Here is a 22,227-nt window from a genome sequence, read left to right on the forward strand (position 1 = left end):
TTAAAAATACTATAACTTCACAAAAAAGGTATAAAATCAATGATGTAAATTAGTTACTTACATGAATAATGTGTTGAACACTTTCAAATCAATGATGTAATAGCTTTTGGACAATAGTAATGACATTACCCATCATAAACTTTAGATAATATGATTTGAGTTATGTTTTTATCGGTTGACCTTTTTTGTGGTGAAGGACTGTATGACAGTTAACTATTTAGCCACTAATTGTTGCTCATTGACAACGACATTGGAACATCAACCAATGACATTGGTTTGCCTAAAAACTCCATAAGACATCAAAACTAGTTCACTTTTCTCTAACGTGGAGTAAGAACTATGACCACAGTTATGTCATCCTGTCAATAAATTTATTAAGATAAGTATAAAAAAAAATCATAAACCATAGACTAATGGTCTTAACTAACTTACAATTAAACCTTTGTAAACTTTCTCTAACTCTATGGAATTTGATTAGTTGCCTTCCATTTAATCATATAGGAGACACTTGAAGGTGACTTCAGCTCCACTAATTCCTCAAGGTTGTGCACTGTGTCGTATATCCACACTTGTAAACCAGAATCAACATGGCTTAGACAATAAAAAAAAATGAAGTTAGTGGAAATATGTAATCAATTCGTATTTGGAATGCCAACAAGAAACTCATGAGATTGTATAACCTTCTATTTCTTTGCATAAATATGCACCACCTCATCGTAATGGAAAGTTATTGCCTTGCTCAATGAGTTTGTGGTCATATCCTACACGAGAACACCCTATAAGTATTCATTACAATGTGGAAGGATATTAGCAAATTAAAACATATCAAGGTTGATAGCTTTTTGATTCTCTACACCCAATATTAAAACATGCAGACAATACAATACTCCATGCCTTGGACTCATAAACATCGATCAAGTCATTGTATCTCACAATCAATTTATTTGGAAAGTATACATTTTCTATGTTCTGATAAAGTTGGAATGTACTTCAATATATTGGTATCATGGCTAAATCGTAGCCTTGTGATCAAGGTGATTTCAAATCGATTGAAGCAAACAATAACCCTATTAAGTTTGAACCATAACTCTTCCCTTGTGGTTCCCTTATGGATCCTATTGATAATCCCCTTCAATAGTATTACATGCATCAATAAATTATTGAATATGATGATATCACATTTGAGGAATGACCCCAAACGCGTCTTTTTGAACAACATCCACTGATAGTTGTTTAGCCTCATCCTCGCTCATTAACAACCTTCTTTTAGACCTGAAATGTAACTTGTGCTTTGAAGTGGTGAATAACCTGAAACTTTTCAAGGGCATGCTCTGGTTGTATGGCAAAACCTTGAGATCTTTTTTGTTCAAATACTATATTCAATGAACAAATTTAAAAAAATACTTAGTAGTACCTAAAAATAAACAAATTCAAATTTATCTATATACTTATGAGTAATTATTAAAATATGAAAAACAGTTATTTTCGTTTAGTCTCACTCTATTATTAAAAAATTTACACTAACATGTATAATATTAGGAAACCTTCAAAAGTTTAAAATCTTACTTTTATATATTCAAAATCTTACTTTACCCTATGCTAAACTGTTTTAAAGTTTTATATGAGGATATGAAAAATTTTATATGACTCTCTTAACTATTAAAAAATTGCATAGACCCACAATAAAACTTTGAATATAAGGATAATTAATAGATATATAAACTACAAAGTTTGATTTTATTTACCTTAATAGCTCTAATTTTGGCCCCTTTAGATTTTGAAATTTGAACATACCCCTTCATGCCAAACTTTGAATATGGGAGCATAATTGATATAAATATGAACTATAGAGATTTATTACAATTTCCCTTGATAACACTCACCTCTTGGTGCCTTTATCTCATGTAATTTGCACATGAAGCCTCAAATTTTACTTTCTAGCACTATCACATAAAATTACAGGGAACCTCCTAGCTTATATATCTGCATTATCCTTAATAGTTTCTAATAATTCTCATACATCGCAATTTACACATTCTAGTGTTACATGGAAAGTTATTCTAAAACTCTCTATCTTTCGATTATATCACTAAACTCATTGTTTCAAAGTTGGTGTATATGTAAAAACTGTTTACGTATATGCTGAACTTCAAATTTTAAATAAAAAATTATTCAACTTGGTCTAAACATACTCTCTACCCGTAATCACAAAAAAATTTACAACTTAATTATCTAAACAACTATAAAGCCATAAATTTTATCTTGAAACCCAAAATATAAAGCTTCAAACATAAATTCAAAATAATCAACATTAGTGCAATATTTTAGAATAAATATGCAACGTGATTGTAATAGGACATAAAAACTAACATTTTTCTTCATTTTTACTTGAAATCCGATTGAAAACTTTAAAAACATGCTCAATAATAATTACTAAGTGTAATGCTGACGACGAATTGCAATAGCAAAGGAATGTGATGGAAAAGATGAATAAAATGATCAAAAAACTTTTAATTTTGTAAGATATGGATGGTGAATATGTTTGATTTGGTCTTAGATTTTTGATATGTTAGTTTAAAGAAGCTAGAGTAAAATATTGAAAATGGGAGATAATGACCAAAATTTTGATTATTTACTTCTCACCAATTTGCAATCATTGACTAAATGATTTAATCCATAAATTCCTCATTATTCTTATGCTTTCAAAACATGGTTATTTTTTAATAACCATTCTAAAATATTGGAAAAAAAAAAAAACAATAATTGAAAAGAGAGAAATCATTGGCGCCACGCAACCGACATGCGGAAATTTTGACCCCAAATCCAAGGGAGAAGAAAAGAAAGTGGTAAGAGTGTAATAAGGGAAAAGAATGAAGGGCAATAAAGTAAAAAAAAAAGTCATATACCATGACGGGAGAGTTGTTGATTTGACTTTTTTGGCGGCTATTCCTCTAAACCAATCAGTGACACTTATCTTTCTCTCTCTACAGCCTCAACTTTCTTTCTCTCTTCTTAAATTTAAATAAATAATTAAAAAAAATTAGTGTACATTTTGGTTGGAGAGTGGTGCCTTTATTCTTTTGTTGGGAATTTTGATTTCTAGAATTCCCGGCGACGATCCGTTTGAGATTGGGGGCGCATCGAGATCGGATCGAGGGCCAAATTTAGAAATGGAAGTAGTGTTTTAAGATGGAAATGGTGTTTTGATGTTTAATTTGATAATGTGAAGATACAATGTAAATCTTAGACTCATGGGGATTTGCTTTAGTATTGAACATCAAATTCAACATGAACAACAACGGCAACAACCACAATCTTCTATTGTTAGGCCCAATGGTCAAGGTTTTTTTTAAAATATATTTTATATATTTTCTTGTTTTGTATTCTTTCATTTTTTTAAGAAAATCATTGCTCTGATGCTAGTTAATGGACGGCAAGAATTGTAATGTAGCCATTTATCTTATTTGTGATGTTTTAATTTGACTGACATAATGTGGATTGAGTAATAATCATAGCCGAATTTTGGAAACTTATAAATGATTAGTAGTAGCGATAAATTTGGTAGGGATGACTTAGTTGTAACTATTGAATTATCATTATGTCTTGTATTACTGAATAAACTGCTAAAATGCTCGTTACTGGACGGTAGCAAAATTATCGTGTAGCTTCTGATAGTTTTTTATTTGCTTGATGTTATGATTTGATCTCAACATTATGCACATTGGCTAATTATTTCAGCCCAATTGTTCAAAACTATAGTGATAAATCTGGTACAGATGAGTTAGTTGTCATTAATTAAATTATCATTGTATTTTGTCTTATTGAAGAGTAACTGTAAGTACGATGTAATCTCAAGTTTAGTTTACTGTAGAGTAGGCAATGGCTCTGTTTCTGAACCATTTATTGTTTTCCTTTGGATGTTTGTTATTGATGTTTTAATTTGATCAATAGCATGCAGATTGTCTAATTGTTGTAACTAAATTGTTTAAAACTTATGAATGATTAGGAATAGTGATGAATTTTGTATGGATTAGTTAGTTGTAACAATTGAATTACAATTGTTTGATTGAATTAACTATAAGTAAGATGTAATATCAAGTTTTTATTTACTGTTGAGTAGGGAATGGTTCTGTTTCTACAAAAACTGAATCAGCAAGGCAAGAATCAATAGGGATGAAAAGTTATAGCAGTGGTACAATGACTCCTAAGAATGTCAATGAACTCCGCCAAAATCCGGGATATACTAATGTTGATATGTTTACATATGAGGAGATGAGATCGGCCACCAAGTCCTTCAGACAGGACTTTATTCTTGGAGAGGGAGGATTTGGAATTGTATATAAAGGAGTTATAGACGAGAGTGTGAGGCCAGGTTACCCAATAACACAGGTTGCCATTAAAGAGCTTAATCGCGAAGGTTTTCAAGGTGACAGAGAGTGGCTGGTATATGTCTTACCTTTTTTATCTTTTTATTTCTTTGAATTATGTTCTCTTGTTCCTATTAATTAGGTTCTGCTATTAATGGTTGTGAAGATCTTTTGTTTGTGCCCTTTGGCTAATAGAAGTAATTTTTTTTTTAAAAAATATAATTTGTAGAAAGAGGAGGCTAACAATCAATATGAAATGTCTCTACTGTGTGATATGCCCGCAAAAGAGTATGTTTAATGTTTTAGAGCACAAGCCTTAGAGTTATTGATTATTGCTAACTTCTGTTTTGGCTAAGCTTTCACACCCAACCTGAGATATCATACTAATAGGTTTCTTAGAGTTTGGTAGTAGTGTCCTATTGCAAACCAAGCATCCAGAAGGAATTTCTGCAAAATAAATAAAAACATTTCCCATCTCACTGGCCATGTTGAATTGTTGATCATTCTCATCATATTTTAGGAGATTCTTCTGTCAAAGGAAATTGTAAATATTTTATCTTTTGTGTTGACTACCCCCTATGCAGTAGTTTGAACTGAGACTGAAAAGCATTTGAATTTTTGTGGACAGTTAATTTGGTTTAAATTTTTTCTTTAATATAAATCTCAAAACTATGCATTTTCATGGAAATGTGTACCCTAAAATTATTTATATACATATTAATTTGTGTCCATTCCCTCTTGTGCATTTACGTGAAATAGACCAAATTACAATATATAGGCTGAAATAGAATTTCACAAAGTGAGTCAATGTTTAAAATGAAAAAAGACCATTATATTTTCTGATACTGAGATGAATGAGGAATATTGATTTATTGTAGTTAGCGTTGATGGACTGATATATAACTGGTCTGTTGGACAGTCTTTCTTTCTTCTTATGGTCAAAACCATACTCATGGAAATGTGTAGAATCACCCAATAATAAGAAAGTGAGAAATTATGTCGAGCCAATGGTGTTTCAAAAGTTTAATAATAATGATGTTATATTTTCTGCCATAGACTAGAAATAGAACTAAATATTTGCATCAATTTTCATTTGGGAAAAATATTAATTGCTTAGGTGCAAATCATTGTTTGTTTTTCAGGCTGAAGTCAACTATTTAGGACAACTTAGTCACCCAAATCTTGTAAAACTCATTGGGTACTGCTGTGAGGATGAGCACAGGATATTAGTCTATGAATATATGGAAAGTGGTAGCCTGGAGAAACATCTTCTTCGCCGCAGTAAGTGGCTGGTTTTATTTTGAAGAAATTAAGCTTTCTTTGAGGCTGAGTAATAATTGTTTCCCTGGCATTCATTCTTTAAGCATTAGAGCTTTTATGTTTTGTTTGATACTATTATCTTAAATTAGGCTCTAGCCTGGTCTACTATCATTCAATTTTTTGAATTATAGCCATCATGTTCCAAGTATTTGTTCAACTTCTGTCAGCAAGTAATAATTTTTTAATGATTGATTAGGGCTTTGAATTCTTTTATTGTTTTTTTAATAAAAAAGCTTTAGAACAGAAGGAATAGGATTTCAGGATGTATTTATTTTTCTGAAAAGAAACATGGGACCACGTATCATAATTAAAAGGAAAGATACATGTAAAAAGACCAGAAGTTTGCCACCAGAACAAAGAGAACAAAATGGAAAAAAAGAACATAAGCTTAAACCAATATAATCTTCCAATCTCAGTGAATTAAGTGAAAAGAAGTGTTCTGAAATTAGGACTGATTTCTAAAGAATGTTTCTGTGAGTTTCATTATTATTAGTTTATGTTGGGCAGTAGATGTTGAACTTAATTCCAAAATATTTTGAATGGATTTTTCTCTTTGAAAAACTCAGGAGGCACAAACACAATAGAAATATGATTTTGTTTGCTTTATTTGTTATTCTGCAGGAGAATGTTTATGGTATATAGTAGAACTATAAAGCAAATACGAACCATGTCATGCAAAAGTATTTGTAAGTGTGTGATGGACTGTTAAGTTAATAATAAAAAATTAATGTTCAGCTGTGTTAGTTATTGAGTCTATAATCATTAGAGCAATAGTATTAAAATGTAAATTATGATTGCCCCTTGACATTGTTTTTTTCTAACTTGAAACTTTTAGTGGATGGTTATGCTTATGGTGATTAAAATATCAAAATATGCATGTCTATTTTCTGCGTAGGTATGTAAATAATAAATTTATAGCGACAGAAACTATCCTTGTTTTTAATTTATACTCAGAACAAATCTACTGTTCCTTGGTGATTCTGTTTTCCTTTGGCTTGTAGGAGTTGGTTGCACTTTGACTTGGTCAAAAAGAATGAAGATTGCTTTAGATGTAGCAAAAGGACTGGCTTTTCTTCATGGTGCAGAGAGATCTATCATATATCGCGATTTCAAAACATCAAACATCTTGCTGGATTTGGTTAGTTTTCTTTTTTCTATTTTTGTGGTTTATACATTGCTTTCTAGCAATCAAGTACATTATATTATGATAAAGTCTCAACCAATTGATTATATTGATTGAATGAGAGGACTACAGTATCTACTCAACAAGATTTCCTACACGATTGATGAAAAATGCAAACAGAAGCAAAGATAAACCAAAGTTTCTGGGCAATTCGTGAGTGTCAATGCTCTCCCAAAAAGGCAGAAGCCTTCCCCCAAACCACAACACAATTTTCTTCTCTTTTCCATGCTTTCTACACCTTCCCTTTTATTCTTTTCCCTACCAATCCGAGACAACTTTGTGGACGTCCAGATTCTTCTTGAGCACACTTTGTTGGTTAAATCATCAGAGCTCTATTAATTCTATTGTACCAAGGTCCTAACATTACTCTGCCTAACGAGGGTCATCTTGTCTTCAAGGTGGAGATGATGAAACTGTACATTGTCAATGCTCTCCCAAAAAGACAGAAGCCTTTCCCAAAACCACAACACAATTTTCTTTTCTTTTCCATGCTTTCTACCCCTTTCCTTTTATTCTTTTCTCTACCAATCCAAGGCAACTTCTTGGACATCCAAATTCTTCTTGGAGCACACTTGTTGGTTAAATCATCAAAGTTTTACCAATTCCATTGTACAAAGGTCCTAACATTACCTCACCTAGTGAGAGTCATCTTGTCTTCAAAGTGGAGATGATGAAACTTTACATTAATTGTGTTACAAGGACACTTTTGAAGAAGGCCAAAACATATGTCTAGAAGAGAATTCTAATATGAGTTCTCATCAGGAGGACACTAAGGGAACACCATAAGAATCATCTTATTGTAGAATCTTAAATTGCCCTTCCTTAATTGCATAGAGAAAGCCACCTTCAATCAAATGGTGAATCTAAAATGACAATGTTTGAAAGAAATCGAATAGCTGCCCCAGCTTGTAAGCATCTTGACTATGCACTTGTTCACCATTCCCACAAGCAATCAAAGCAGCAGAATACAAAGTTGACATAGATTTGACATCCTCATTCTTCCGTAAAGAGTACAATTTCAAGGTAGAATCCCATAATCCTTTCTCACAACATCCGCCAATCATCACCTTACACGCTACCTCACTAGTCTTATTACTCAACATTTTAAACACATACCAACCATATTTTAACCAACTCAAAATGAAGTACATACTAATTATTGCAACATCCAAAAACAAGCTAACATTCCTAATGCTTGTGGCAATATCACCATGAATCTGCCTTCATTATATCCCAAATCACCATTATTACACACACTAAGTAAACTACTTAATGTGGGAGCGTTGGACTTTATACATGACATTTGCATTGGAAAAAGTTGAGGTATTCCCTTTATCATAACCAAATCTAAAGTACCCATCTATCATTGAGTTCCAAATGGATATATCTTTAACTAGAACTTCACCTTCTAACAATTTATCAAATACATAAAATGCAAGTAGAGACCCATATCTAACGTGTCTATTGATGAGAGATGTTGAAAGAACAGTCGTTGAAAAAGAAAGAGATGGATATTTTAGAGAAAGTGTGGGAAATATTGAAAGTTGAGAAGCCTTGTGTTTGTGAAGGTTGAAAGTGTGGGGTTGCTTGAGTGGTGCAAAAAAAAAAAAAAAAGTTGATTTGGGGAAGAAGGAATGAGTTGTATAAAGGGGGATTTGAGTTGGAGAGATTTGAGATGTTGGACTGGGTAAGGTTGGAATTATTTGGATAATCTTGTTGGACTTGGGTAGGAATTGTTTGAGGTAAATGTGAATTATTTTTGTAATTGGGTTGGGTGTGATTCAAGTACTGTGAGTTGGATTTTGTTTTGATTAAATGAGTTGAAAGAGTGGGTTTAGGTTGGGGTATGAGTAGTACTGGGCTTGGTGTTAGCTAATTGGGTTTTGGGTTAGGCCTTATATCTGGGCTTAATTTATTAGCTTAGTAACTTGATGTTTGGTTGATGGGATGGTTAATGTAAAATAACTTTTGGACCGGGTATTAAGATAGCTTTGGGTTGGGTGAAAGAAGTGGCTTGGGTTTGATTAATAAATAGGTTAGTGTTTTGTAAATAGTTGAGTTGAGATAGGTGAAGGTTAGGTTTTGCTTTTTGGTAAACTAGGCTTGTGTTGTTGAATGTTGGATGGGGTTTATAAAAATTGAGATTAGGTTAGGTTGGAAGGACTTTTGGGCTACTTTTATGTTGGGTTTGAGTTTGGGACTTTGAAATAGGAAGGTTTTGTTTAGATGGATTGGGGTGTGAAAAAGGATTGTTTACTTGATTTTGATAAGAGTTAAGTTGCTTGATAGGTTCAGGTTGCATTTTAACAATTCTCTTGATCTCTTTCTTTCTTTGACCTCTTTCTTCTTTTTTATGTTTTCAGCGTCAATTTTGTCAAACTAATTCATCTCCATTACTTTCCCAATTTATTCTTCTCTTTGTTTTATTTTTCTTTCCACATTCATTGCTCGTTCTATTCTTGTCATTAGTTGAAGTAGATCTCCTCATGAATACACAGATTTTGACAACCTGAACTCATTGGAATCTGCTTTTTCTTCATTCTGATGGTCGTTTTCCACCAACGGGTTTTCAAATAATGTTGGATTTCCCTCCAAGACATCAGAATCAACCAACTCAACTTCTTTCCTCTTTGTTTCTCCGTCGAGTACGATTAGGATGCCTTTACCATCTTAATTGTCTCCCTTAACAATAAGGATAGCCATGACTTTGTGTTTACAGTCATGATTCGAGTCTTCCTTGCTTTCACAGCAGGGCTAATTCTGTTCTCATGCTATTCTCAGATTTCTCACCATTTTAGTCGCTGGACAAACCTCCATTGTCCATTGTTGTCCTTGATGATGTTGATTCTTTTCATCCTGAGAATCGTGCTCTCTGATACCAATTTGATAAAGTCCTTACCAATTTTTAATCCATACAATTGATTATTTTGATTGAATGAGAGGAGTACCGTATCAACTCAATTGGATTGCTAACACGATTGATGAAAAATGCAAACAAAAGCAAAAATAAACCAGAGTTTCTGGCGAATTCGAGAGTGCCAGTGCTGGCCCAAAAAGGCAGAAGGCTTTCCCAAAACCACAACACAACTTTCTTCTCTTTTCCATACTTTCCACAGCTTCCCCTTTTATTCTTTTCTCTACCAATCCAAGATAGGCATGTGGACATCCAACTTCTTCCTGGAGCACACTTCCTTGGTTGAATTGTTAGAGCTCTATCTATTCCAATGTACCAAGGTCCTAACATATTATAAGGCCCTTCATAAATTGGGAAAATAAAAGTAGCATATGACAGTGGGTCTTACCGTTTCTATTGAATAACAAACAAAAAGTCATTACTGCCATGCCAATGATGTCATCACCTTTACCAGAAGGTTCTGAGATGAAAAGTTAAAGTGAAAAGGATTTCAGATGAAAGAACCAAGTAATGGAAAACAAATGCTGGTTTCAGTTGGCCTGAAACTACTATTCTTTAAAACTATCAGATAAAGTAAAGTTAGGAAGCCCTTTTCTTGTATCGTTATCTCGGTATCATATTGTTGTGTTTATGTGTGAGCACTGCCCTGCATTTTAGTCTCCTGTGTGAGTGAAGTGTAGCTTATGGGGCTCCTATGGTGAAGCGAATCATGGACTGGCTGAAAAATGCAGTTCTTCTAGTGACAAATTCTCAACTCAGAATTTTATTATTACTCTAACAGACTTGAAGACACAGTATGAAAGCTCTAACTTTGACAAATTTGTTAGTTCATCTTTTGACAAAAAAAGTCAAAGACCTTGGTTATGTATCTTGACCTTTTGTTCTGTTATATATGATTCTCTCCTATTGAGGAAGCCCTGTCAGTTTCTGCTGCTGATAATTGAATGTGATCTTCAGGATTTTAATGCAAAACTTTCCGACTTTGGCCTTGCAAAGGATGGGCCTATGGGCGACCAGACCCATGTGTCAACACGAGTAATGGGCACATATGGTTATGCTGCTCCTGAGTATGTGATGACTGGTGAGTCATTTACTGTCAATTGTGTTGCTTTTTTTTTCATTTCTCAAATATAGATTATTGCCCAGCAGAGAACAAAAATAGGGAACTCATAGCAATTACAAATGTCAACCCATTCTTTAATAATTATGGAAACATAGAGTTGTAATTCCAAGAACATATGATTTTAATTCTAGAATTTTTAAAGATTTATACTTATTTAATAAAAACAGGTGGAGAAAACACAATTAATTAACTGCTTCATTCCACAATTTGTGGTTTGAAACTTGAGAGGGTTCAACCGTAACACAAACTATTTATTAGACGATTTATACAACTCAACACAATTATAGCATTACCTGTCTAAGGCCAAGCACAATTTACTAATATTGTCTTCAAAGATTGTCAAAAGATGCTGAGACAGGAATGGACAAATTAGCTATTTTGGGAACAAAGCTGCTCAGCATTCTGGCTAGGAGAAAACAATTTCTAGTACCTGCCTTCAGAAAATAGGGAAGAAAAAGAAAAAATGTTGTCTTCTTGTTTATGGAGAAAAAGAACATTTGAAGCCTTGGATCTGTGATATCTATGTTGAATATTTCCAAGTTGAAACAAACCAATATGTATTTAGTACTATTTCCTAGTTGACAGATGACCGTTACTGTTAGAAATAATAGCAAGTTATGAGCTAAATTGATGTTTTGTAATTTTGTTAGGACACTTGACAGCACGAAGTGATGTTTATGGTTTTGGGGTTGTGCTACTTGAGATGCTTCTAGGAAGGAAAGCAGTGGACAAGAGCAGACCTAGTCGAGAACAAAATCTTGTTGAGTGGGCACGCCGACTTTTAAACCATAATAAGAAGCTGTTAAGGATTTTAGACCCTAGAATGGAAGGACAGTACTTGGTTAAAACTGCAATGAAAGTGGCCAATTTGGCATACAAATGCCTTAGTCAAAACCCCAAAGGGAGGCCTGCCATGAACCAAGTAGTTGAATTACTCGAGAGTGTTCAAGCACCGGAGGGAAATGCCGAAGAAGCATTGCTTCAAAATGGTGGCTGTGTAACCCTGTATGAAGTTCCAAAACACTCTACTCAAAGTTCTAAAGTGGAGCGCAGTGAGTCCTGTATTGATAGTAATAGAGGCACGGAAAAGGAACAATCCTGCTAATGGAAGGAGTACGAGTGAGCCTTCAAATGATTGTAATCTTTACATCCCCTCCGATTCTCTTGCCAAGGTCGAAACAACCAGTGAGAAATTAGCTTTGGCAAGAAGTTGATTTTGTACCATAAAGTATGGATTGAAGTTGAAGTTGCCACTGTAAAAGATATTTCAACAGGTCTGTGCCATGGGTGGTCTGAAAATCTACTTACTGTAAAAGAGTTTAAGCTTTTGCATAGGTTTTTTATGTTTATCGAATTGTCCTCTTGTATTATCCGCTTACACGTCCCAAATTTGCCCCCACCCTTTTGTATGATTTTTGAGGTTAAGCATTCTGCTGTTGTAATATTTTTATTACAAACAATAAAAATGAACTTAAACTGAGAGATGGGTTCTGTCTGGACTAGTACTAGGTTTTCTTTTTTCTAAGATTGTTCCAATTTTTAAATCTTTGTAACAATAATTTTGTACAATACAAATGACATTTTCTACAGTGTTATGAACGGCAAATCAATATTTTATCTTATCAAATTATTATTTACAAATTGAAAGAGCTTTTATGAAGTTCCATTGCATGAATAGAGCTTTTACGAACCTTATTGTTTGTATGAATTCAAGTAATTATACACAATTGAAATGGATTAAATTTAGTGTTATCGCTTGTTTGGTGCAACATTGAACTCAATTTATTAAAGATTATATTTATTTAAATATTTAAATAAATAATAATAAAAATTTAAAATTAAAGAATTTAGGAAGTTCTAAATTGACAACGCATTTTAGCCTTTAGCCTTACAAGTGAAGTGCAATATTGCCCACCAAACCCTTTTAAAAAAAAAAAAAAATTGTTGCCCACCAAACATTGAATTGGTAATACAACCTTGTAAGCCGTATACTCTAAATAGTAATTAAGTATTATTTTATTTTTAATTTAAAATTATTTAATTACATGATAATATTTTATTTGTATACTCAATTATATATTCAAAAGTATATATATGTAGTTTATTTCTCCTCTAAATAATTTATAACTACAATGATGCATTATACTGGATGGTAAGAATAATGTATTGACCATGAAAACCAATATCAATATCAAAAACACACAAAACTAATATGAACAGAACTTCTTGACAGATTGGACTAGCATGCATCAGGGACCAAACCTTTTATAGAAGATCCAGCTTTGAAAGTTTCAAGAATGTCAGTCCCTGGAAGAACTCTCAAGTACTGCAAGGCATGCAGCACTGTCTCCTTGTCTTACCTGCAAAAACATAAAGAAGCCAATACACAACCCAGATTAATTATTCATAAGAAAGTGAAACTCCAAATATTGGCCTATAAGAAAAATCCAACCCTGTCAAAGTGACATGATTCAATTGAAGAAATGCATGAACCTTGAAACTTCCCAAGAACGATCCACAACTTGAAGCAATTTCAGCTAATGCAACAACAGCAGCTTGGCGTGTTGTCCAATCATGCTTCTGAGAGCATCCTGGATGCTATTCATTCCTGCTGCTACAACACTTTGCAGGGTTTTCAAGAAATTAAATCACTTCAAGTAACGTGAGGCAGTGCCAAATTAAAAATTTCTCATAAGAAACCTTTGCCCTAGGATCAAGGGTTTGTTATACATGTAATAAGGGTGATAGAAACAGTTATATCTGCGTTTGACTACTCTTTTTTTAATTCATCCCGAATATGTCTTGAATGAAATAACGCTTCCTATGAGACTCTACTTGTACACATGGACTGTACAGTGACAAAGGACACATGCATACTAGCATTTGCCATAAAAGTAAGTGAGGAAGGAGAGAGAAGAGAAAAAAATTGAGATCAAAATTTTTCTCTCACTAGTCGCTAGAGTGATACTACAAGGGGAAAAATGACTAGGGTTATAAAAAAGTGTGAATTTTCATCAAAACCCTAACAGTTTTATTACGTACTCAGCTTTTTACTATGTGTATTTACACATTTGACTTAATCGTTTAATTTATATTAATTAGACTCATACATGTTTTTAATATACTAGAAAGAACTCCACGAAGAAGATACAAGACGACTGCTTTTCGAAATCCCCATCCAAAAAAGATATATAATCTTGTTCGTAAGTCAAACAGAAACAAATGACTTTGTCAAACCTGCTGACAAAAAGAGGGAGTAATTTTTATTTGAAAAGGCAACAAAAGGTGTAGGTTGCTTGTAGGATGGTTGAAGGAAAACTTGCTTCCAAGGGGTGTTTTACATGACCTGTCTTTTACATGAACCTTGATGAAGTTTGTCGCTAACTATTTTTATTGTGCTGAAACTATTTGAATTTTTATTCTGTTGAACAATTAGAATGTTTGTTGCTAAGCTAAACTTTTAGTTGCTTAATATTTTGCCAAACTATTTGAACTACTTGTGTTGATGAATTTAATATGATTTGTATTATTTGGATGTGTCTATTGAGCACAACTTACTTTGTTTGGAAGAATATGATTTTGTTTTGAAATGTTGAAACCTCAGAATTGTGAATTTTGAATATGTTATTATGCATGCAGGATTTTGATGAAATTTTGATTGACACCTAACATTCTGCTGGGGTGATGATTAAAATACAAAATTTTTTGAATGTATTGATAAAAGCTAAATTTATGAGATTATTATTTGAGTATGAATTTTTGCAGAATCTTACATAGGCTGAATTTATGAAGGGTAAAATTTTTATCTTGTTTGCTGCCTTTGATCATTGGTTTGCCAAATGGAGAGATTGTAAAATCTTAATCGGCAAACCATGAACATATACTTTGTCATAATGTTTATAAATATTTGAGTGACACTTGGCAAATTTAAGTTTTGTATAACACCGATAATACTTTGTCTTTTTTTAATATTTCTGGTGTAAGTAGATAGATAGATTATAATTTGATTTAGCAAGTAGCATAAATCTACGACAATAAGTTCTTATATAAACAACCGTTCTTCATTTGAAAGGCAAGTTCAATATTTTTATTTTCATTCTTAAGCTCATATTATTTCAAGTCTATTTTTCAGCTTACAATTCCAATCATGCTTATGTAAGTATTTATTGGTGTAAAATAAACAAGCACATCGAATATATAATTAAAAAAATTTATATTTAAACATAAAACACCATAAACCCAACTAGATCTGTTCATAGAAATCGTATTACAAACATATTAATTAATACATCTATAGCGTGTGTTAAGGAATCATACCTACGTGGGGAGCTCCTTTGTCTATGACAGTGATAAAAGTGGTTGCAATCACTCTGAATCCCAAGTATAGAGCCACATGTTGGCATCCACACAATGTACGAATGAACAGAAGCTTGAACGAATAAAAAATATCTACTAGAATGTCTATGAATAGGGATGTGTTCAATATGCACGAACTTGCTAAATGTGTATAAGACAAAAAATTGTGAAATCACTTCTCTTTTATACATACATACAAAAATACACACACACACACACACACACATATATATATAAAGGCCATGCATGACCATCATAAGGATGCATGATCATGCACCTGATGTTTATCTTATCTGTAAAATTCATGATTATCTAGATTTTGAGGCATATAAGATCCATAGATAATCCTTATTCAAGGTTAATGCACACTCATGTGTAGATCATGCACGGTCTTGCATAGGCCAAATTATTTATATACATTTTTATCCTTGTCCAATTGGATAAAATTTAATATTTACAATTTTCATAACATTCAAACATCTCATGATTACTACAATTTGGTCAGTAAATGGATGCAATAACTTGCACTTTGAGTCCAAAAGACTTCTCCAAACTCAAAATCATATATTTGAATACTAAATCAGATTCATCTTAAATAATTCTATGCCTCCGAAGTTTGATAAACTTTTATTGTGTACAATTCATAAGCTCTTCTTTAGGTCAAGAACATATGGATTTGTATCAATCTCACAACCCATCTGTCATCTATACACAATTGAGATTTGTCTTTAGTAAAATATCACAACCACTTGACTAACAAAGTTTCAGTGATTGACTTTTAACCTATCAACAATACGGTTACTTATATAATTTGATCATTTTATCATATCATATCTATTTAAGGTAGTGGCATAGATTTAGTGTCTATCTCAGGGTGTCCTCAATATGCATGAACTTACATCTATTTCAATAACTCAATAGTATTAGATTGAACACCAACTTAATCCTATTATAGCCACAAATTTATGTGGTCATTGATATCCATCAATAGAACTATAAGAGATATTATGCTTAAGAGTGATAAATCATTTATTGATCCACCATAGTTTTTGTACATATATTGATATAACCAATCATCACCTTTTTGGCAATCTCTTTTAAGGACTACGTTGGATTAATACCAAATCATACTGATATTTGTACAAGATGGCATGGTGATCTCAAGTTAAAAGATCATGTGTACCATCATTTGTTAAAAAGATATATTCTATAGACACTAAAACAACTATTTATATAGAATCTTTTTAGTTGGTCTGTTTAGTAGACACGTTTACAACTGTTTATGAACAACTTTGATATGCGAGATCTATCACCACCTTTTGATAGGATCGTTTAATATTAAGATAGTTTTTACTATATTGTATGTGTCATTGGTCAAAGTAATATCAAAATCATGAATGTTTCTAGAACGACCATCTTATGTGAATACAAGACCCTCACGATTAGTTGATCGATACAGGCTAATCTCCTCATCATGATTCAATCATTTTAAAGATTTGTCTATTTTGAATACAAAATATAAGATAAAGAATACCATTTAATTAATTCATAATTATGAACACATCTAAAGACACATTAGTGACGATGGACTATAGGATACTACTGTAACAATTTAAAGTTCTTTTGATATGAATCATTTTCAACCTCACTCAACCAAAGAAAATTTAGTTGATGTTTAAGGGCATTTTGAACATATTCACCCAAACTCACCCAAACTAGAGGCTTAGTAAGAATGAGAAAGTGAGATACTTGTGTTTACCTTCAAATCTGTATAACTTTTTATTAATCAAATTTTAATTTTTGATTTTCTATTTGTATGCTTAACAAAATGATTGTAGTAGTGATTAATCTTAGTTACATATAGTGGATTTGAAATTTTCATACTCGGTCTCATGGATATATACTATGATCATAACTGAACCATATAAAAAATTGATGTGTTCCCTTTACGTTTTATGGCTCTTTTTAAAATTCTATGAGTTCATGAACACGCAACTATTCTTACTATATACGTAAATTGTATTCACAAAATGGGATCATAGCCAATCCGTATTATTTACTTGATCATGGTTACTATTGCTTATAATTGGTGGGCTTGAATAATGCTGTAGAGACATAAGATAAAACACAATTAGAAAAAGCTTAGAAGTGTTGTCACATCGAAAGGCAAACCGAACATTTCTCATGCAATGTACATACACCGCTCGTACACAGAGAGGAAAATAGAGACGGTTTCAACTATACAAATCAAAAGCCTTTCATTTTCCTCTTCGTAATTTGTTTTGTAAATAAAAAAGTATTCCCTATTCTTAGCACATTTTTTCTCTCTCCCTCCGATTCTCTCCTCTCTCCTCTCTTCCCTACGCCCTCAGATTTCTGCTTCATTTCTAAGCCATTTCTCCCCCTAAAAAAAAAATTATAACGAAAAACACCAATTCTCCATTGCAGCTGGTCGGCCCCTTCTCTTCTCTTCTCTTCAGGGCGCGCGTCCAACGCCCCCATTGCTATGCCATGGCTCCTCAATATAAGCCCTTGTTTTTACTTGTTTTCCTTCAACTGATTACCTTCTTTTTTGTTGCATCTTCTAGTTTATCAGACACCGAAATCCTCCTTCAGTTCAAAGCTTCACTGGTGGATTCGTCTGCCTTGATCGATTGGAATGATCAAATTATTCCATGCAACGGGAATCATGCAAATTGGGTTGGCGTTCTTTGTAATAAAGGTAGCATTTGGGGTCTACATCTTGAGAATAAGGGGCTAAAGGGCCAAATTGACTTGAGCAGTCTAGCTGAAATGAGTGATTTTAAAGCAATAAGTTTGATGAATAATGAGTTAGAAGGTTCCATTCCTTCTTTGAGGAAACTTCCTGCTATGAAATCGATTTATTTGTCAAATAATAAATTTTCTGGGGATATTCCGAGGGATGAGTTTGAGAATCTTGTCGGGTTAAAGAAACTTTATTTAGCAAATAATCAATTTTCTGGTGCAATACCATCCTCCTTAACGGGTTTGTCTAATTTAAAGGAGTTGAGTCTTGAAGGAAATCAATTTGTGGGCGAGATTCCAGAATTTCAACAGAAGGAATTGCAAATTTTCAATGTCTCCAACAATGCCTTGACCGGAACTGTCCCCCCAAGCCTTCAGAAATTTGATGCTTCCTCATTTTCAGGTAATTAATTAATTCATTATCTTTCCATATTCATGCAATTAATATTACATATTAGTTCTTATTCTATTCTAATTTTTAAACATCCTTCCTTCATTTGTTCTTTCATAGTCTCAAGATTTAAATTAAAACAAGAAATTGAACATGCATGGAGGTAATATATAGAGTAAGAAATCACATACAAATTCCATCAATAGATTAAGAGTAATGCTATGTGTACATATTTTCTATATATAATTTGATTACACAAATAATGTGTTCTCATGTGATTAGGTGTTTTTTTTAATTTTTAATTTAAAATCATTCAATCACATGATGACACATTATCTATATACCTAAATTGTATTTCAAGAGTATATATGCCTAGTTCTATTGATAGAGTAATTGTGTCTTGCCTTTTTTTTTTTTTTTTGCTTATTTTTATCTCATTTTTAACTTGAAATTTTAAATTATGACAATGCATGGCTCTTCCTATAATTAAGTTTCCTATTTTTTATTCGAATAACACTAAACATACAAACAAATTATATAAATTTATCTATATAAATTGAAATGTTAAATTGTAATTTGGTGTTGTAATTGTTTATTTTTTATCTTATTTTAAAATCATTTAATTATATATTACCACTTTAATTTATACATATTATATTATACAATTTATTTTTATATGTAATATTACTCTTTTTATCATTTATCTAATACCTTTTAATACTCAAAAAGCAATATAGCATAGCATTAAGTAAATTGCATATCATGGTATAAAATTAAATTATATTATTTTTCAGCTATGCTATATTTGGTGTATGAATCATATTGCATAATATTATTAAATTAATTAACGATATTTATTTGTTTAAAATTAGTGTTAAATAATATTGCATTAACTAATTAAATTGTCTTAATAATTTTACTATTGAAATGGTTACAATGTTTTATATAAATTCGATTTCTCATACTTTGTGCGGCGCGAAATAGGCAATCAAGGTTTATGTGGGGTGCCATTGGCCTCATGCGATGGAACCATACGCCAAAGCATTCCTAGCCCTAGCCCTAGCCCTAGTCCCACACTTAAGCCCCAGTCCCAGCCAAGCCCCAGTCCCAGTCTAAACTCCAACGCCAGCAACTCCCCACCTGAGCCCCCCACAGAAGGGAAGCCCCCCACGTTGACCATAGTTATTGTCTCAATAGTTGCGGCGGTGGCGCTGGCAGCCATACTGGTAGCCCTCTTCATCCTCCGTGGCAAGAAACAAGAAGAACCCGACACAATAGAGGCTCCACCACCATCAAACCTTCAAAATATACCAGGCATTAAGGATGCAGAGCAACGCTCAATACATTCACAGGAATTGTCTGTCTCGGGAGATAAGAAACCTGAACAAACTACCAAGCTTTCTTTTGTAAGAGATGACAGGGAAAAGTTTGATTTACAGGATTTGCTGAGATCCTCTGCGGAAGTATTGGGCAGTGGTTGCTTTGGATCTTCATACAAGGCGGCTCTTGGCTCGGGGAAAATGATGGTTGTTAAGAGGTTTAAGAAAATGAATAATGTTGGAAGAGAAGATTTTTCCGAGCATATGAGGAGATTAGGAAGATTAAGGCATGACAATTTGCTCCCTCTTGTCGCTTATTACTATAGGAAGGAAGAGAAGCTGTTGGTTTCTGATTTTGTTCAAAGAGGAAGCTTGGCAGTTCATCTTCATGGTAAATGCATCTATAATGCATATTTTATATTCGATTAACAGCAACATTGTATTAACCCATTTTGAGCATACAAATAGTTATACATTTTTGTAGGGCTGGACTCGAGCCGAGCCAGCTCGAGCTCGAGCTCGGCTCGGCTCGGTTCGAGCCCGAAACCAGCCGGGCTCTGCTCGGGTTGGCTCGGGTTATTTTTTTTTAATTTTTTATACAAAACGACGTCGTTTTGATCCATATATATATACAAAACGATGTCGTTTTGATATAAAAAACGAGCCGAGCCGTTACCGAGCCGAACCAAAAATGAGCCGAACTCTAGCCGAGCCGAGTTTGGCTCGAGTCGAGCTCGAGCCGAACTCGAGCTGGCCATTAAAAAACCAAGCCGAGCCCGGCTCGGCTCGAATCCAGCCCTACATTTTTGTGAGTCATTACTTTATTAAATATTATTTTATTTTTAATTTAAAATCACTTAATTATATAATGAGATATCAAATGTATACTAATTTATATATTCAAAATAGGTACACATAGTTTTATTGTTTATTTTATACAGGTTAATATTATTGTTTCATCTATTGGTTTCAGGTCACCAATCTGGGCATCCAGGTCTTGATTGGGCAACCCGATTGAAAATTATTAAAGGCGTGAGCAAGGGTCTTACATATCTTTCCAAAGAGTTGCCAAGCCTAATTGCACCACACGGTCACCTAAAATCCTCAAATGTTCTTTTAACGGAATCATTCGACCCACTTCTTGCAGACTACGGATTGATTCCCGTAATCAACCAGGAGAGTGCCCGAGAATTGATGGTGGCCTATAAGTCTCCTGAATCGTTACAACATGGAAGAATTACAAAGAAAACAGATGTATGGGCCCTTGGGATATTGATATTGGAAACTCTAACTGGGAAATTCCCTGCAAACTTTTTGCAACAAGGGAAGAGTAGTGAAAACGATTTGGCTACTTGGGTGAAGTCTGTTGTCGGCGATGGCGATGATGTAGAAAGTACAAGCGAAGTTTATGATAAAGATATGGGAGGAACAAAGAATAGTGAAGGGGAGATGAACAAGTTATTGAAGATTGGATTGGCTTGTTGTGAAGCAGAAGTGGAGAAGAGGTTGGAGTTGAAGGAGGCTGTTGAGAGGATTGAAGAGTTAAAGGAAAAGGATGGGGATGATGATTTCTACTCTTCTTATGGTGAAGGTGATTTTAGATCTTCAAGAGGGAAGTCTGAGGATTTCTCTAACTTAATGCCTTAAAGCAATTGATTAATTTATTAAGAGAATGATTATTTTGTTAATTTTTTTGTTCTATTATATGAACTGCTTGTTCTTTTGGTTGCATAGAGTAATCATGTTAATATTTTGATTGGTGAATTGAAACTTGTCTGGTTTCGGTGTGCAAATTTCCTGTCGACATGGTTTTCTAGACGCTGATTTTCCATCGGTTGGTTTCCATCCCCTCTCTTTTCTAATAAAATTTCTTTTAAACAAATTAATGGACAGCTTGCGAATATTCTATATTATAATTAACTATAGTTAATGAAAAATTTTTAGATTGGGAGTATTTAAAGGTGTCAAATAGGTCGGGTTTCGCATGACCTACATCAATTCAGCATAGAAAAAGGTTGGTTCTGTTAGATCCATGGGTTTAGCAAGTTGTGCCCCTGGCTGCCATATAAGGCCGGCAAGCGAGTCTGTTAAAAATATATGAAAATATTATTTTAAAAAAAATTAATAAAAAATTTATAATTTAGTGGGTTAATCCACAAAAACACATAGATTGACTTGCTAAAGGCTCATAAGAGTAAGACCTTAGGAGCCTTGGGTTGTACCTTGGACCCTATGTTTTTGCTTAGCTGACTGAACACTTGACAGACCTCGACTCGACCTGACATATGAGTTTGGTGGGTTGCGTTGGGATACACTTGACATGACCCTATCCAACCGACACCTTTAAAAGTATTAACGGAATGTTAGGTAAGAAATATTTATACTCTTAACAAATTATTTAGGCTTAAATATGAAACATGAATAATGATGTTTACGATAGTAATGACCGAAAAATGGTTAGGGTAGACTAAAAATCGAACTTAAAATT

At 33.2% G+C, this 22,227-nt stretch overlaps 2 protein-coding genes across 3 annotated transcripts; both read left to right on the forward strand.

Moving 5' to 3' along the window:
• Window positions 1-2,948: 2,948 nt before the first annotated feature.
• On the forward strand, window positions 2,949-12,387 carry LOC123200811 (probable serine/threonine-protein kinase PBL17). Of its 2 annotated transcripts, none has more exons than XM_044616197.1 (6): window positions 2,949-3,336; window positions 4,121-4,443; window positions 5,510-5,648; window positions 6,689-6,825; window positions 10,742-10,865; window positions 11,558-12,387. In XM_044616197.1, the coding sequence occupies exons 1-6, from the start codon at window positions 3,252-3,254 to the stop codon at window positions 12,010-12,012; spliced, it is 1,263 nt and encodes a 420-aa protein (XP_044472132.1). In that variant the 5' UTR covers window positions 2,949-3,251; the 3' UTR covers window positions 12,013-12,387. The 2 variants fall into 2 exon arrangements, with proteins under 2 accessions (XP_044472132.1, XP_044472131.1); XM_044616196.1 differs by having other exon boundaries at window positions 2,952-3,342.
• Window positions 12,388-17,637: 5,250 nt separating this feature from the next.
• On the forward strand, window positions 17,638-21,486 carry LOC123201108 (pollen receptor-like kinase 2). Its single transcript, XM_044616568.1, has 3 exons — window positions 17,638-18,432; window positions 19,405-20,130; window positions 20,713-21,486. The coding sequence occupies exons 1-3, from the start codon at window positions 17,775-17,777 to the stop codon at window positions 21,384-21,386; spliced, it is 2,058 nt and encodes a 685-aa protein (XP_044472503.1). The 5' UTR covers window positions 17,638-17,774; the 3' UTR covers window positions 21,387-21,486.
• Window positions 21,487-22,227: the final 741 nt, after the last annotated feature.

Source organism: Mangifera indica, chromosome 17, assembly GCF_011075055.1.
Source record: "Mangifera indica cultivar Alphonso chromosome 17, CATAS_Mindica_2.1, whole genome shotgun sequence".
In the NCBI taxonomy this organism is placed as follows: Eukaryota; Viridiplantae; Streptophyta; class Magnoliopsida; order Sapindales; family Anacardiaceae; genus Mangifera; species Mangifera indica.